Source organism: Branchiostoma belcheri, unplaced genomic scaffold, assembly GCF_001625305.1.
Source record: "Branchiostoma belcheri isolate BF01 breed outbred unplaced genomic scaffold, Haploidv18h27 scaffold47, whole genome shotgun sequence".
Classification (NCBI taxonomy): domain Eukaryota; kingdom Metazoa; phylum Chordata; class Leptocardii; order Amphioxiformes; family Branchiostomatidae; genus Branchiostoma; species Branchiostoma belcheri.
This window is the reverse complement of record NW_017804098.1, coordinates 771,222-786,918: the sequence shown is the minus strand read 5'-3', so window position 1 is coordinate 786,918 and position 15,697 is coordinate 771,222. Positions and strand designations below refer to the sequence as shown.

Below are 15,697 nucleotides of genomic sequence, written 5' to 3'. Positions count from 1 at the left end.
CTTAGTGGCGCTTCAATACCATGTAGTGCATGGTGGATGTTATTTGCTGTGGCCTAGAGATAAGTGATATTAGATAACGTTAACTTCAAAATCAGCACTTCATGCACCAATATCACTCTCAGTTTTAATACACATTGATCTTTTTATACATATACAACCACAACAACAAACTAACGGCAAATTGTTCTTCAATCTGTAGTCAGTAATATTGTTCCTGAAGCAGGCTGAAGGCTCAAACAGCACTCATAAAAGTACATGTATCTAAAACACAGAAATTACCATTGATAATGCATCTGTATATAGTATTTGCAAAAATAAATATGTCTTAAAATGAGGCTATTTTTAGCCACTTTATCTTTCTAATACATGTAGAATCATCATTTTGCTACTACTGTAGGTACATGTATCACCAGCATCAGCTTATCTCCTACCTTCCTTTATCCAAGTCTGCATAATTAATCAGGCACATTCTGTACAGATTGTCTCCATTACCAGCAGAAGCCACATTACTAAAAAAACACCCTCCCCCTGCCACACAATCATGGTCAAACAAGGTTCTAGTTGGTCCATTTTCATGTTACTTTCTACATGTCATCCATAAAAGACATGTTTTCAAGACAGATGCTCTGACTGACTGAAAAAAAAATTCATACCAATTGCAAGCAGAGGAATATTTCTGCAATGTGTATGCAGTCAGAATGAATGTAGTCTTAATTATGTTAATATAGTATGATACCATTTTGACATCAGTGGATATATGTAACCACAGTGGCCGGTGACATTGATGACTGTACCCTGGCCAGTTTGCCAGCAATGCCAGTCATGACCTGGCATGTACAAGCAAGTATAGCCACAATATTTACACTTTTTACAAAAGAAAGCTTGGCTTTCACACTCTTACGTATATACCATTGTATTTAACAGCAACAACCATAGCATAAAATATGAAATGGAATGTTGAAATCCATGCTCAGATATCCAATGTTAATCATTGTCAGAATCATAAATTTCTCAATTACAGCTTAAGTTTACATATCAAAACTTAAAAACTGAAGTATTCAACATTAGATATCTAGATGAGAAAAAAGTAAATGTCCATGCAAAACAAAAGGCACTTCAACACTAAATGTCATATTTAATGTGCAAATTTATAAAACTGTATGTACATACATTTCAAACATGGTACTAATGTTTACACACTTATCAGTATCATAATACATATTGGCTCACATATGCTACACATGGAAAAATGCTATCATACCAAAGAGCTCCTGATTCTAAATAGCTGCCTTAGTATGAAGTATTTATTACAACATCATGCAAACTACCTTGTGCATTTCCAAACGCAATCTAACTAGCTATCACAGACCAAACAGAATTGACAATTTTGTTAAAAACAGAATAAGCCCTAAAGTTATATTGAAACCTGACTGGTCATCTCTAAAGACCACTATTGGTACTTCTCACTCCTCTTTGTCCTGTTTGACCATCTCTAGTAGCTCATTAAGGTCAGCATGAGTGTTGGCATCAATGGTGACCTCAGACCCCAGCTCCAGCGAGCTGATATCTATGGAGTTTAACAGCTCATCCCCACCCTGGTATGGTTCCAGGTAAACCTCTGGCTGTACCCCTGACTGTGGGTCTGGTTTCTTTACCTCTACCTGTGTGAAGGTGAGTCCCAGGGATGACAGGTCTGTTGTTGTGAAGTTGTTCTTGTCACCTGAGGCAGAGGCAGAGGCAGCTGTGGTTGGTGGCGGCTTCTGTTTTTGAGCTGTCCCAGACGCTGCAGTTTTGGCAGACTTCCTCCCACCCCTGCTGATGAAGGCTGCGGGGTTGTATACTGTACCTGTAGGGTCCACTCTGGAAGCCAGGGGGATGTTAGACTTAGTGGCCTGCATCAGCCCACTGAAGCTAACCCCTGAGAACTGGGGAGGGTAGGCTGGCTGGGAGGATGGTGGGTAGGCTGGGGGAGCGGCTCTCATGGCAGAGGCACCAGAGCTAGCAGCTGCCAGGCCTGGCTGGGAGGGAAGCTGACTTGAGGTGGCAAATGCACAGGAGGGCAAGTCTTGATCTGTGAAAGCAAACAGAATCCTGAGTTCATTCAATCTACATACACTAAAGCAGTGACATATAATGTTAACACACAGTAGCAACAACAGTACACAATATTGAACTATACAACAGAATACATGGAAGACCCCCTAATGATAACGAACAACATACCTTGCTTGAGCTGTCCAGTCTGCATGGGAGGCATAAACAGCTGCTGTGATCCTCCTTGACCTTGACCCTGGACTTTCCTGCGTAACAGCTGTCTAACATCCTCAGACACAGGTGGTGCTGCAGCTGCTGCTGCTGGGGATGGGTGTGTCTGTAGTGACTCCATGGTAAGGCCTCTCACTGCAGGAATGTTACAAGTCACTTCTTAATTCAACTTCAGGTAAAACATGTCTGCCGTTAATAGTCATGCCTGGATACAGACATCCATACTGCTAAATCTTGTATCTATTAGCTGATGATGAGTGAAACATCCAAGAAGCTTTAACTGTAAGTGCATTTACTTCATGGTGGTTTCATTTTTGCAGTATAAGAGAAAAGGAGGAAGTTGATGGTTGAAACAATTCTGTAGTACAATAGGAATAGAAAATATATATTTGCAGTTTCATGATTTTGCATATGAGGACACCACAAAAACATTTCTTGATTTATAGTATTCACAAAACAAGAAGTTGCAGACTACTTACAGTTGGACCTTGCCATCCGGTGTGTGTGAGCTGGCCCTGCTGTAGCCCCACTGCTGGGAGGGATGTTCAGGAACTTGGCAAAGTCTGGCATCTTCTTACGTCTCTTAGACTCAACACTGTGTTCATCTGTGGGACAAACCATCCACAAACCAAAGCCTTTAATATGCATTTTCACTCCAAGTCATACTGGCCAACTTTCCGTAACGGTAAGTGAAGATTACAGCAACCTGCAATTTGTAGTTAACAGAACCACGTAAAACAGGTTCTATCTTTACACAGAACACCAACATCTGACCGTCTCCAACCCCCCAACAGAGTGACACAAACCTTTGTCCACTGGAGTGTACATCCAGTCAAACGGCTCACTTTCCTCCCCATCAGACGGACGTCTCAGTCGCACCTGCACTCTGACTGGCTCCCTTATGGTCAGGTTAAAGTATGCAGGAGCCTTGAAAACAATGGCAACCTACAAAGAAAAAAAACAATCTGCTGTTCAAGACCAACATATTTGACTGCTTGAAAGGCACACTATTCTATACTCTTTTAACAGAAGAATCCCACAAATGGTTATTACAATGTAATGTGTGGATCTTGGAAGTCTACATGTATATCATGGCCCTGGTCTTACCTGTCTGTGCACCTCAGTAGGTGAGAAGTCTCCCCTGGACTCCCACTTGATTCCCATGGGCTTGGCTGTGAAGATCACTTCAATGTCATCTGAGGGAGAGAAAAATGTATCTTTATGATGTCCATGAACTTGTTTATAATATTCAAAAAGTAATTTCAAGTACCTTTTCTTTCACCATTAACACATCTTGTACAGTTACATGTAATTGAATGATACGTGAAAGAAATACTGTTTGCCAATACAGTCATGTTGTGTAAACACTACAATTCCAGGTAAACACAAGTTTGAGTGGAGACATGAGGACATATCTCACCTCTCTGAACTTTGTCGCACAACAGGGTAACCTCATCCCCTCCGGTCACAGGACCCGACACTTTGTTCATCTTACATATTCTCAGCTCAGCTGCTCCGGGGGCTTTCTTGTCGTGGATGGGAGTAGACACCCTGGGGTGGACTGAGACAGTACACTGTCCAGTCTGGGGGTCAGGGAGGAAGGCCTGGAAACACAGCCGCACCGTGTTCAGGTCCACCTCATCCATCTTCCCCTTGTGTCTGTTGTACGTGTGGAAAGGGTCGATCCCCAGACGTAACCTCTGAGCCAGAGCCTGGGTAATCTCCTTCCTCTTCACACACTGGATCCCCAGGTTGGGGAAGCTGACAGACAGGGGAGATGACTAGTCAGTATAGGTTATGGCACACTGACATGAGCATCACAATGTTAGCTGTAACATATGCAGATATACGTTATACTTTACACCATTTCTGAATGACTTACTTCAAAAGTGACCAGATACAGATAAGAGACAAAATATTGGAAAAGGACAGTTATTGAGACGTACGCCCTGCTGTACCCACCTGATTGGTGCCCTGCAGTCAGGAACATTGATTTTACAGATGCCGTGAATGCAGCCTTTACCCACAAGGCTGTGTGGGTGGGGCTTAGGCGGGTCATCCTTGGTTACCAAGGAAACCAGGATCATGGCAGGACCACTGCAGTTTAGCAGCTGCAATTATAATGGTATTAAACAAATTAATAAACAAACCAAATCCCAACATCCAAAGTATATCATGTCTAACCGTCAAAAGACAGGGAACAAGAGATGCTAACATGGACAGTAAGTGAGGGAAAGAAATAATTTGTGAATCTCACTTTAGAAACTAACTTATAAGGACATGAACGTCTCTCAGCAAGACAAAGACAAACAGTACTGGAAACTTTGTTTGTAACAACTCTTTACAGAGGATGACAGAATGACGATAAAATAAATGAATGAATGTATACAGGAATGTATGAGAAACTCAGTAAGATGTAGTGTGAAGCTGACTGACCCGTATGGATGGGTATGTTCTGTTCTCAGGTGAGGAGTTCTCGCCCAGGATGCTGCCCGCCGACCGTCCCTCACACTCGTAGCGAAAGCGCAGGCTCCGGGCCTTGGGCTGCTCGATGATCTCAATAACAGGTGGTTTCTTGTCCTTCACTTCCCGAAATCTACAAGCTGCCAAGTCCTTGAGCTCTGGCTGCTCCTGCTTCACAGTTGTGGATAACAGCATTTCATCCTTCTTTATGATTTCCTCTGAAATGATACAAGAAAGAAAAATTCATTCTGTTCAACTTCAAACCTTGGAACGTCAGATTATTACAAGGCAATGAAAGGAAAAATACCAGCAAAAACTTTCATATTGCTACTGAGCAACTTTCAAATTCGTCACCAAGCCAAGGTAAACAGCAACCAGAGAACTCAAGACGTCTAAAAAGGACTGACACCAGGGGCATGCCCAAGTGTATGTAATAGGCAGGTTCAGAATAATGTGACTGCTTACCGAGTTCTTGAAATGTGTCCCAGTCCATGGGTAGCTGTGATCCACTGATGTTTATAGAATCATTGTTCACAGAGTCCAGTATTACAACAGTTTTGCTTGTTTCTTCTACAGGTGGAAAGTTTGTTTTTGTCTCCAGTACAACAGTCACTTCCTCGGCATATGGGTCCCTGTTCAGTACGTCCATCACGGCTACTTGATCATCACTGTTCAGAACCCCCGCCATTGACGTGTCCGGATCTCCATTAACAACTACAGGAATAGCCCCCTCTGTAGGGTCTCTATTCAACACCTCCATGACAGCAGTATTGTCTCTGTCCATAACCTCCATAACAGCCCTCTGTGTCTCGTCCATGGGACTGTGGGATGCTGGCTGTTCTAAGAGCTTTAGCATCGTCTCCAGTGGCATGCTGGGACAAACGTCATCCAGTAGGCTGGGGTCTGGAAGGAAAATGGAAGTCTCAGTGATGGGATATGTTTAATACAATTACACAGTACACGATCATGTGTTTCGGAGGACAGGAGGAAGTGGAATAATGTGATCTCTACCTTTTCTTTTTAGGGGATTATCTCAAAAACTATGTACAAGTATTGTTAGAGTGTTATATTTCGATGTGCTGTATTTTGTCTGACATATTGACCAATGCTTGGACAACATAACAGTTAATGTTGATAATATAAAACATTTCTAGGCCATGTACTTGTAATTGTTAACATTAGCTACTGCATGATATGATATTTCAGTATCGTTTTATCATCATTAATACTGGGAACAATAGATCACTTTGGGATGTTCATGGGTGCTTTTGCTTTTTAATAGCTTTGCAATGTTACATAAAGTCATCTAATACTCATTGTAAAAACTCCATCACCAAATAAAATTTGTTAAGACTGGATTTAAAAAGCATACCCACGATCATGCTGGAGTCCCGACATTGTGAGGGTTAAAACGATGCTATAAACACACACGGTAATGTAGAATGTTAGAGCTTATCAACAAAGGCAATACATATTCTATATGCTTTGCCATGGTTTACCTGTTCACCTAAGCGTGTTTACTGCCCTCCCCATGCCTTCTCTTCCTCTTTTTAGTTTCACTTCCGTGATGATGAAGAGTTGAACGGAGCAAGTTTATCTACGACACGAAGTGATGTAGAGTTCTGATGCACTTACCTGAAGTTTCAGCCATCCCGAGACTATATGGCTTCCACGATTTCGGAAAATTATTGTGATGTCAGCGCCTATTTTGGGCCAAAAATTCCCCAGATTTTGTAGCAAAAAAACTACCGATGACGCTCGGGGAATCCCCGATCAATCTATTAGCATCACGTGATGATGGCATAGGGTACATGAACAAAAAAATAACCGAGCGTAAGGTAGACGTCATTAGATTATAACAAAATGCAGCTCTTTATCCGGAAATATTTTAAGATTTTATCGGTATCACTACATTGTTGGTTTGAACATCTTGACTGTTACAGTATACCCTAAGTTACCTTCCAAACCCTACATTTTAATGCGTTCAGGTCAATATGCGGATGGATATCCTACGGCGGCTGGTAACGTCCTGGCGCTTCACCCACTTGTTCTCATGGAAACTGAGATCCATCCGCTTCAACAATGGCGTCCGAAGTGCAGGAAGGGGACGGAGCTCCCTCTTCTGACGACACAAGTACACAAGAAGGAGGGACTGACAAGGTTTTAATGACGGAACAAGAAACAAAACAGAGTCACAATGACATCCCCGAGGCCACTCCGGAACAGCAGGCGGCGGACCAGGAAATTCGGCGGGAGCTCACCTCAGCAGGGACCGACAAGGGAGGGCCAGATATCTGGGACGAAGAGTTGAGGGACGAATTGTTAGGGTACCAGTCACCTATGGAGGATCCTTACACGCGAGCGCTCAAATACCTGGAAAAACACCAGGTCATGGAACTGTTCAAGGTATGTGTTAACGTTACACATTATTGCTGCGTTGTTAATCTCAACGACGCACGAACAGTAACAGGTGGTTATTCGAATGTCAACAGAAAATTGACTAGTGTCAATCATCTCTGTAATTTATTCATGGGAGTTTAGAAAAAATCTGTGTAATTCCACGTGCATATTTAAAGATGCACTACAGGTAATTTAATTTCATTTACCTCTCAACAAATCTATGCATAGCACTTATATTTATAATGACTTTTTAATCAATGCATGAGACCATAGGTGAGTGGTTGGTCTCCTAAAGTTTCCTCCCGTAGTGCAGTGCTAGCTGGTTCACTTGCCGGTATAACGGTACTTCCAACCTCGCCACTTAATGTATTCATTTATCATGTAGATCTATTGTAGCCTATCCATGTTTCACAAAATATCATGAGGAACACATTTACTATTTCTTTACAACACTGATACGGTGATATTGTCACTAACTTAACACTTTTGTGTGTTCATCCCAGGGTCTCACTGCCAACATTGTTTACGACCGTCCAGCCGACCCACTGCAGTTCATGCTGGAAAAGGTAGAGGACATGATAAAAGAGCGCGAGCAGAAATGGGCAAAGGAAGTGGAGACGCAGAAGAAAGAGCAAGAAGGCTCATGACTCGCATCATACATAATCTCCCATTTCTTACCGTGTAGGATGACAAAACATGGTCTGTGGTTGGCTCAGGACTTTTCTTTCGGTGTGATTGTGAAGACAATTGCATTTTGAGCACAATAGTGACAGATATCATGGTGGACATTTTGCACAATTTTTCAGCAGTCATTTTTGAAGGTAGAGTTTCACTGTCATATCTTTGCATTCAATATTAAATAAGCTGCCAAGATAATCGGGATAATTTATTCATATCAGCAGGAAATAGGGAAAGCATCCCTTGCAAAGAGCAAACATGACCCTACATTTCTTTCAAATCTGGGAGTTGTGAAGAATGTAAATATACTGACATACCTAATCATGTTGTTGAATCAAATCAGAGGACAGTGTTTGTTCAAAGCCTATGTGAAATTCAGGTAGGCATTACAATCAGTTGGTTTCTGTCTTAATTATGTTACAGGGTATGTGTAGAAAAAATGACAGAAGTCATCCAAAGCATTACCAATTTGTTTTATTGTATTGTACTGTGGCTTGCTCATTACGAATAAATTTATACATGCCTTGAGCTGGTTATGACCATCAATTTGCACTCCTGTAATACATATAATCAAGCATAACACATCTAATGCCTATTGCCTCACTACTGGTAAGCTGCATCAATGAAGAAGACATACATACAAAAACTTTGTAGACTCTTTGTATACAGAAAAATGACATTATACACCAGCACAAAATGTACAACTGATTTGATTGCAGCTGCTGAAGGTTCTTGTTGATAAACCTCTGCTACCCATTTATCACTACCTCTAAGACAGTTCAAGAATGAGACCAAAAATAAACCCCATGGCTGCCTGTTTCAATTCAAGGTAAACAGAATTGGTATAATCTGTGCATGGTTTATCAAAGTTGTCCCTCATAGAAGGAGAATAAAAAGATATGGAATGGTAACAGAAGTCACATCCATTGGCATGGAATGGGCATCTTGGTTGTCTCTGGATAAAATGTCACTACATGTACATAAATAGTCAACATGGACTCAAACTACTAGTGCACATGCTAACACTTGAAGTAACATGTTCCTTGGACCTACTGGTACCACAGAAAGACTGATGGATAATTGTGCACCAACTGAAATTTAAGTACATTGAGGACCCGTTACTTCTAGAATTGAGACTTGCACTCAAAACAGTATAATATGCTTCTGTGATGAAGCTGATTTTTCCAATCTGTAGTACCAGATAATGTACCATGTGGTACAACAAAAATGTAGGTCCACAACACAGTTTGATGTGCCACATTTAAGATGAATAACCACATGTAGAAAATTGAAACAAAGCAGTCCTTCCTTTCACAAATAATCATGTCATCTCTATCACATGTAACATTACATGTATGTGCTACATGTATACATTGGGCCAGTCTGCATTGTTTATCTGCTATATAATTCCATAAAATTACACATCAATTGTTGGTGCTTCATGGCTCTGAAATTTGTTAATTCTGTCCATGGTAATCCATCTGTCTAGGGCATGCACAAGTACAGAAATCAGTTACTCCAAGGCATACATGTAAACATATGTATTCATGATTGTACAGATGTCAACATGCTGGCTCATGTTTCATCATACAAGACTTCTTTGGAAAATGCCCATGTATTGTAAGATTGCTATTACCCTCTAAATCTGGCACCCAAGTCCAATATTTCTATACAATCCTTATCCCTTGTCCAGCCTTTCCGGTGGTATCTCTTACATCCTAGCACCAAATGTGGCAAGGTAGAGTGTCCTTTAACATAATGTTTACTTGAGCCTTTGTCAGACACTCCAGCTACTAGCCCTAATTTTCCAACACCTACATGTATATACACCAAACAAACACACCACAGCTACACAATGCATGTCATGCAGCAGCGTAAGGCAAAGACAAACAAGCAAGCACACGTGCTGCCTTCTACATCTGTAGTGATGTCTGCATTGGTCTAACATCTTGGAAAACTGTATCAAGTATTGCTGGAGTTGTCATTTTGTATGAATACAAAGTAGGAACACTACAAAACCAAAATAAGACTTGGTTAGTTCTGTCATATATCTACTGGAAACAATACAAGTTAATTGTAGACCAGGCCAGTTGAGGAGACACATGTACCTTGAGTTAACAAGAGCTATTATTTGCCAACTGTGGTGGGATTGCTTAAGTAAAATTGGTACTTAATCTCAATTTGTGAGAAGTCAGTTTAGGACTCCTGCAACATTGGTGAAAGTTTTATATAAAAAAGTACACACTGGATTTCCAAATCATTGTTATTTCTATTAGTTTTCAACATCAGTAAGAATATGCTGCCAACAAAACATGGCAATGTCTTTACATCTAGTACTCAGCTCACTTCTACAATGCAAGTCATCAAACAAATTTTGTAATGTTGGCTGGTCATGGCTCAAGCAACGTGCATCAACATACAAGCACAACACACTGAGAGAAAAGCCTTACACAGAAGTAGTTCTTACATGGAAATATTCCCATTTTAGTAGGAAAACCTGGGAAGACTTGCCTACGTTGCAGGGATTTCAGAACCTTTAAGATTCTGTATCAACCTGCCTTTCCATTGATTCCAAGATGACCTATGGGATACCCTATCCTCAGGCAGGGACCAACAACTACATGTAATACTACATTTTTCTGGATCTTTAGGAAGCTTCTTCCTACATATATATATATATATATATATATATGTTGTAAAGCCCCTATTTGTTAGAGGCAGTCCAGGTCACATGGTCTTCTCATTATTTCTGTATCCCAACATGGAAATATCTCTGGAAGCACGCAGTCTGTAAGAGTACTAAGACTTCAGTTGTTGCTTGGATCACAGGCATTTCCACACAAAGAGGCTGTAGGGAAAAAGAATCATCGTTATACACAGGATGTAGATTACTACTTCTGAAAAGAAATGTAAATGAAACTCTTAATAACACACATAACATGAAAATACATGATATGCTTAGATGTGGTCACATTCAGTATGGAGGCAGTTGAGAAAGATGTGCAACACCTTGATTGCTTAATATGTCCACAAAATAGAAAAGTCATTCTACAGCATTAACACACAAACTCACCAGCAGTCATCCCCACCAGCACTTATCAGGTACTTGTCTTCTGAAGTGAATCGTACATTGGTCACATGGGCTGAGTGTCCAACATATCTCTTGTGTTTGGCCTATTAAAAACAGAGGTGAAATCATGAGACACTTCAAACATTCGAACTTTTGGATGTGGAAAACAAGATGTAAACATAAAAATTCAGTGTCTTTAGTCCTTGTCTCCACATGATGACACTTACATATTTCTCTGTGCTGGGGAACTCAAACAGCTTGACCATGCCAAAGTCATCCCCTGTACCCATGGAGAGGCCAGAGTGGGCCACATGGCAGGAATTCACATCAGCTTTCTCTGCATTTCTTGGCCAAATGCCAATGACTTCATCCCCAGTGACTCTGTTGTGAGAGACAAGTAAACAGTCACACATACAGCATGTAGCATACCAACAATAGAATGATGCAACAGCAGGAAACTCACTATACAATTTATACTGAATTCTTGTACCTCATGCTCTGGTCCAGCATTTAAACAACAAGAATCATTAGGACAAAATATCCCGGCGGGTAGTCTCCTTTGTGTTTTTTTTAATTTCAAATACATTTGAAAATATTACCTTCAAGTTGTAATGAAGCATGATATTCTAATATTCTATCTATGAACTTACAGGGTCCAGGAAGACCATGTGATCTTGTTTATAGCATTGGCATCAGTGACTGGATTCCCTGTGGGTACATCAAACACCAGTCTGTGGTAGTCCCCTGTGGCAACCTGGACATCAACAACAACATTCACAGGTCAGAAGGCCATGACAATGCATTCTTAGCTCCACAAAGCCATAGTTGTATCCATTAGCCTAATTGTTCACATGCCAGATCTCACCTGTATGAATTTGCCATCCAGTGAGTAGTCCATCTGGATGACAAAACTTGGGATGCCCTTACAATATCCCACTCTGGTCAGGGATGGACCCTGGGTCATGTCGTAGAAATCCACACAGTTGTCATCAGAACCAACTGCTAAGAACTTCCCATCAGGACTGAACCTAAAGATTAAGATATAAGGGTTATATTCTAAAACTTGTGCAGAATATGATTTTTGGAACACTTGTTATAGTGGAACATTGAGCACAAGCCAATGATATTAAAGCTAAGGCAATTAAAACTTACAAGGTTCTAAATGCTCATCAGTGTTTTTGTAATATGTGGTACAGTTTTCAGTTTTCTTTCAATCATATTGCATTTCTGTAGACAGCCTCAATGACTAAACACTACTTTTCTACGTGTATTGAGAAGTTCTTCAATGCTGTGTTTCTCCCACTGGCATCTTTTGTCATTTCTTTCCCATCATGTGCCTGGTCAGTGCAGCTTGTTATTGTTCATACCTGATGTCCTGCACGGCCAGACGTCTGTCTCGCTTCTTGCCCCAGATCTTGAGACTGGCTGCTGTCAGCAGAATGAACTCTCCATTCTTCATCCCTACAGCCAGCATCTCTCCATCTGGGCTGTATGCCACTGATCGGCTCGGTGTGCCCAGGTTCACTTTGCTGAGCATGCTCTGAATTCAAGAAAAAGGGTACATTATGTTTTACCCAGAAAACCAACATTTCGAAATGCCCCAGTTGCTTTGGTTTTAAGTGTCACGAAGTCTAGAAATTTAGATAATTGAGTACTGGATATAGAGCTGGATGTAGCTTTACCTCAATCTGTAAACTCTACAGTAGGTATTGGAATGCTCTACACTCTACACTATAAGTACAGTATTTGGGATCTTAATCTCCTTATGTTGAGCTCCCTAGTGGCCAACTACCAGAATGTTCTCCATATGGAAATGACATCCCATTACAAGCAAAGCAGGTTACATTAATACTTTACATTGTGCCATTTGTCTGTTGACACTCCATACACACCTTATTATCTATGTCCCATATCCTGACTGTGCAGTCATCACTTGCTGAAGCAAAGAACTGCCTGGATGGGTGTGCTGCTAGCCCCCAGAGTTCCCCTTCACAGTGTCCATGGACCACAGTATGAGCTGCCGCATTCTTCTCCCCAACCTCCATAATCTCACTCTCCTTTGTTCCCACCAGAATCTTCCCCTACAGTACACAGAACACAAAAAACTCTCCTTAGATTAAACAGTGTTAACACTAGTACCACAATCTGCAATTCCAGTACAGTTGCACAGATGAGTGTAGTTAGTGGTGCATTTTGGTGGGACAAGTCACAAGTCACACAAAAGACATGGACAGCCGTGGTACAAAGATGGAAAATGTGTACATGCAATAAGGAAACAGGGAGATAGGCCAAACACACAAGTCAATGTGCACAGTTAAGTGTCAAAGTTAGTCTACTAGTTAGTCAAAACATGCACCACACCTACATGTATATACCAACAAACTAGTGACATACACATACAGTGGTTGGTTATTAATGTATGCACATTCTCACACATCCATGCATGGGGATACAACATTGGAGAGGATTGTCCTGTTAGTACGTGTTACATTTTATTTCAAGTTCCCAATGGAGAGTGAAGGGACCATTCAAGATTACAATTGGGGGCATTTGGTTATGTGAATTAGGATCTTGTTAAAAAGGGGAAACTTTTCTGGACAGGACAGTGCTGCGATAGATTAGGTAAGTCTGTATGCAGTGGCAAAGTCTACCGCATCAGGTTAACAGAAATAAAACTGCAAATTAACTTGTAACAAAATAAAACTGAACTGCCTGATGAACTCAAAACAACTGAAAACCATAATAATATGATAAGCTTTGAAAAGCAACAAAAACACCAAAGACCCCATGGAAATGAATAAATAGCATTCTTTTTTTGTTCAATTCTTTTAAAGTCTAATCTTGTTTTTGCATTTTTTAAACTGAAAAGACCAACATAAAAGAAATAAAATGCCACTAAGATTGAAGTCAGTAATAAAATTGTTAAAGCTGCCAACCAAAATGTGCACTTTCTTGATCTGCGATGCTCTGACATGCATTACGAGCAGCTTGCACATCCAGATAGAAAGTGTACTGACGGGGCCTTTGGTGCTGAAATCAAGTGTCTAGCCAGAGTCTAGTGGCATACCTTGCCCCTGCAGACAGACCTGACCACATCTACGGGCAGGTTGGTCTCCAGTTGGAAGGCTCGGCAACGTTTCATCTCCTGATCCCACAGCTTGACAGGGCCTCCTTCCTTACTCCTAGTACAGGACAGTCAATGGAAATGCAACAACAAGGCATAAAAAATCACGAGGAAGGACAGACGGAACAGCGTGCAGGTGCGCATACCTTGCCCCGACAGACGGAGCGTACTACAACAGCTATACGGGGGTCGTGGCTGTTGAGTTCAAACAAACAACAACGCTCCATGTCCTGCGACCATAACTTGACTGGCCCACCTATGGCAAACTCTCTCCTGTAGGGCAGATTGGCCACACAACACACACCAAGAGGAGAGAGGCAGAGTTAGTGGGTTAGTAAGACATGACATTGTTAATAAATTGGTTTAACTCTCAAAAAGGAATTGGTTTAACCCTCAGAAAGGAAGCCTTAATTTATTTGTATTCGAAATCAGTATTAAAAGAAATTGAACGGTACTACAATTTTTCATTCTGATCTGAGGGGGATTCAGAATCAAAATATCAATCAAAAGTCACTTCACATGTGTTTCACAGTTCACATAGTCGGGGTTAAAAGGGATTATCAGCTTATAAAAGTTTCATGTGACTGCTGTCATTGAATATCATTGAAAAGTGTCTCTAACCATTACCGGCATAATAATAATTGACACTTAAGCAACTGGTTGGCAATATCAAGTGTATCTCATCCAAAGGAAATTTAGAATGGGTTAGACTATTAGTATTCTTATTAATTGTAATTAGTCACAGCAAAGTGATTGATGGAATCACAGTTTCAGTCCACTATTAGCTGTGTAAAATCATCCAAATGTTGATATTTCAAAGAGGTTGCATAACAAACTGATAACAAACTCACGGTTTTTCTTTCCCACCGGTGACGATGAGCCCATCTCGTAGTGTAGTGTACATGGTGAAGACAGGGCCATTATGTGCCTTTGCAACAAGTCTGACCAAGCTGTTTTCTCTCCAGACATACACATCTCCACTCATTGCTCCTGTGAAGGTCAGATTGTTCTGAAAGACAGAATTTTAGGCTGTATGTAAGAAAATGACAAAATAAAAGATGATCCATGTTGAGAATTTAACTCTGCATTGTTCCTGATCTCCTTTTGGTAAATCACTCACACTCACTCACTATCCTGGTTTAGATTATTCTGCTGACAGTTTCGAATAAGGAAAAGAAATCCAAACGTAAAATTTTGTCAACCCTTGAAGTGATTAAGGCTATTATGTGGAATCATGATTATACAACACTCACTATAATTACTTACAACAGTTTTTAGATTTGAAAAAAATCTGAGCTCACCTTAGAATACTCAGCCAGTCTTACATTGATCTATGGTATTCTCATTTCAATGTCTACATGAATTGACCGTGATAAATTGTTCATGTTTAATCACCATTTCAACTAAACAAACAAATGAGTCTTACTGCTCCAAATGCCACAGACAACATAGTCTGCATGCGGGCCTCTCCTGCCATGTTGGGGCCAATCACCCCTTTCTTCCCCATCAGTGTACTGCCAGCTAACGTCCAGAACTTCACATGCTTCACCCCCACTGTCACGAAATGGCTGTCCGAATCTGGCCTGAATTCTGCCACGAATATCCTTCCCGAGTGCCCACCTTGGCTGGCTATCTTGGTACCTGGGTGGAAAGGTATATGTATAATGCATGTCTTTAAGACAAATCTGCCAATGCAT

The 15,697-nt window shown here is 40.9% G+C and overlaps 3 protein-coding genes across 5 annotated transcripts in view; 1 reads left to right on the top strand and 2 right to left on the bottom strand.

Moving 5' to 3' along the window:
• Window positions 1-112: 112 nt before the first annotated feature.
• Window positions 113-6,532, bottom strand: LOC109479150 (proto-oncogene c-Rel-like). Of its 3 annotated transcripts, none has more exons than XM_019781030.1 (10): window positions 6,364-6,532; window positions 5,194-5,631; window positions 4,702-4,946; window positions 4,228-4,376; window positions 3,686-4,026; window positions 3,373-3,461; window positions 3,072-3,210; window positions 2,745-2,870; window positions 2,224-2,400; window positions 113-2,071 (listed from the first exon to the last, which is right to left on the bottom strand). In XM_019781030.1, the coding sequence occupies exons 1-10, from the start codon at window positions 6,377-6,379 to the stop codon at window positions 1,464-1,466; spliced, it is 2,328 nt and encodes a 775-aa protein (XP_019636589.1). In that variant the 5' UTR covers window positions 6,380-6,532; the 3' UTR covers window positions 113-1,463. The 3 variants fall into 3 exon arrangements, with proteins under 3 accessions (XP_019636589.1, XP_019636590.1, XP_019636591.1); XM_019781031.1 differs by lacking the exon at window positions 6,364-6,532 and adding an exon at window positions 6,228-6,348; XM_019781032.1 differs by lacking the exon at window positions 6,364-6,532 and adding an exon at window positions 6,236-6,348.
• A 207-nt stretch (window positions 6,533-6,739) lies between these two features.
• Window positions 6,740-8,334, top strand: LOC109479182. Its single transcript, XM_019781074.1, has 2 exons — window positions 6,740-7,134; window positions 7,632-8,334. Exons 1-2 carry the CDS (start codon window positions 6,811-6,813, stop codon window positions 7,773-7,775), a joined length of 468 nt encoding a protein of 155 aa, XP_019636633.1. The 5' UTR covers window positions 6,740-6,810; the 3' UTR covers window positions 7,776-8,334.
• LOC109479188 (echinoderm microtubule-associated protein-like 6) overlaps window positions 7,848-15,697 on the bottom strand; it is a 55,985-nt gene continuing 48,135 nt past the window's right edge. Inside the window, exons 28-37 of the mRNA XM_019781079.1 lie at window positions 15,427-15,641; window positions 14,852-15,009; window positions 13,944-14,058; window positions 12,769-12,957; window positions 12,244-12,416; window positions 11,742-11,904; window positions 11,527-11,630; window positions 11,104-11,257; window positions 10,880-10,980; window positions 7,848-10,654 (exon numbers count right to left, since the gene is read on the bottom strand). Of these exons, the coding sequence (XP_019636638.1) occupies window positions 10,630-10,654; window positions 10,880-10,980; window positions 11,104-11,257; window positions 11,527-11,630; window positions 11,742-11,904; window positions 12,244-12,416; window positions 12,769-12,957; window positions 13,944-14,058; window positions 14,852-15,009; window positions 15,427-15,641 (1,397 nt within the window). The 3' untranslated portion in view covers window positions 7,848-10,629. The remainder of the gene's footprint in view (window positions 10,655-10,879; window positions 10,981-11,103; window positions 11,258-11,526; window positions 11,631-11,741; window positions 11,905-12,243; window positions 12,417-12,768; window positions 12,958-13,943; window positions 14,059-14,851; window positions 15,010-15,426; window positions 15,642-15,697) is intronic.

Excerpts from the sequence above, each read along its gene's own strand:
- LOC109479150 (XM_019781030.1), bottom strand. Across the intron at positions 4,947-5,193 it reads GGACACATTTCAAGAACTCG|AGGAAATCATAAAGAAGGAT; the intron begins GTAAGCAGTCAC and ends GTATCATTTCAG. Across the intron at positions 2,401-2,744 it reads CCGGATGGCAAGGTCCAACT|TGAGAGGCCTTACCATGGAG; the intron begins GTAAGTAGTCTG and ends ACATTCCTGCAG.
- LOC109479182 (XM_019781074.1), top strand. The coding sequence starts at position 6,811 with ATGGCGTCCGAAGTGCAGGAAGGGGACGGAGCTCCCTCTTCTGACGAC. Across the intron at positions 7,135-7,631 it reads AGGTCATGGAACTGTTCAAG|GGTCTCACTGCCAACATTGT; the intron begins GTATGTGTTAAC and ends TGTTCATCCCAG.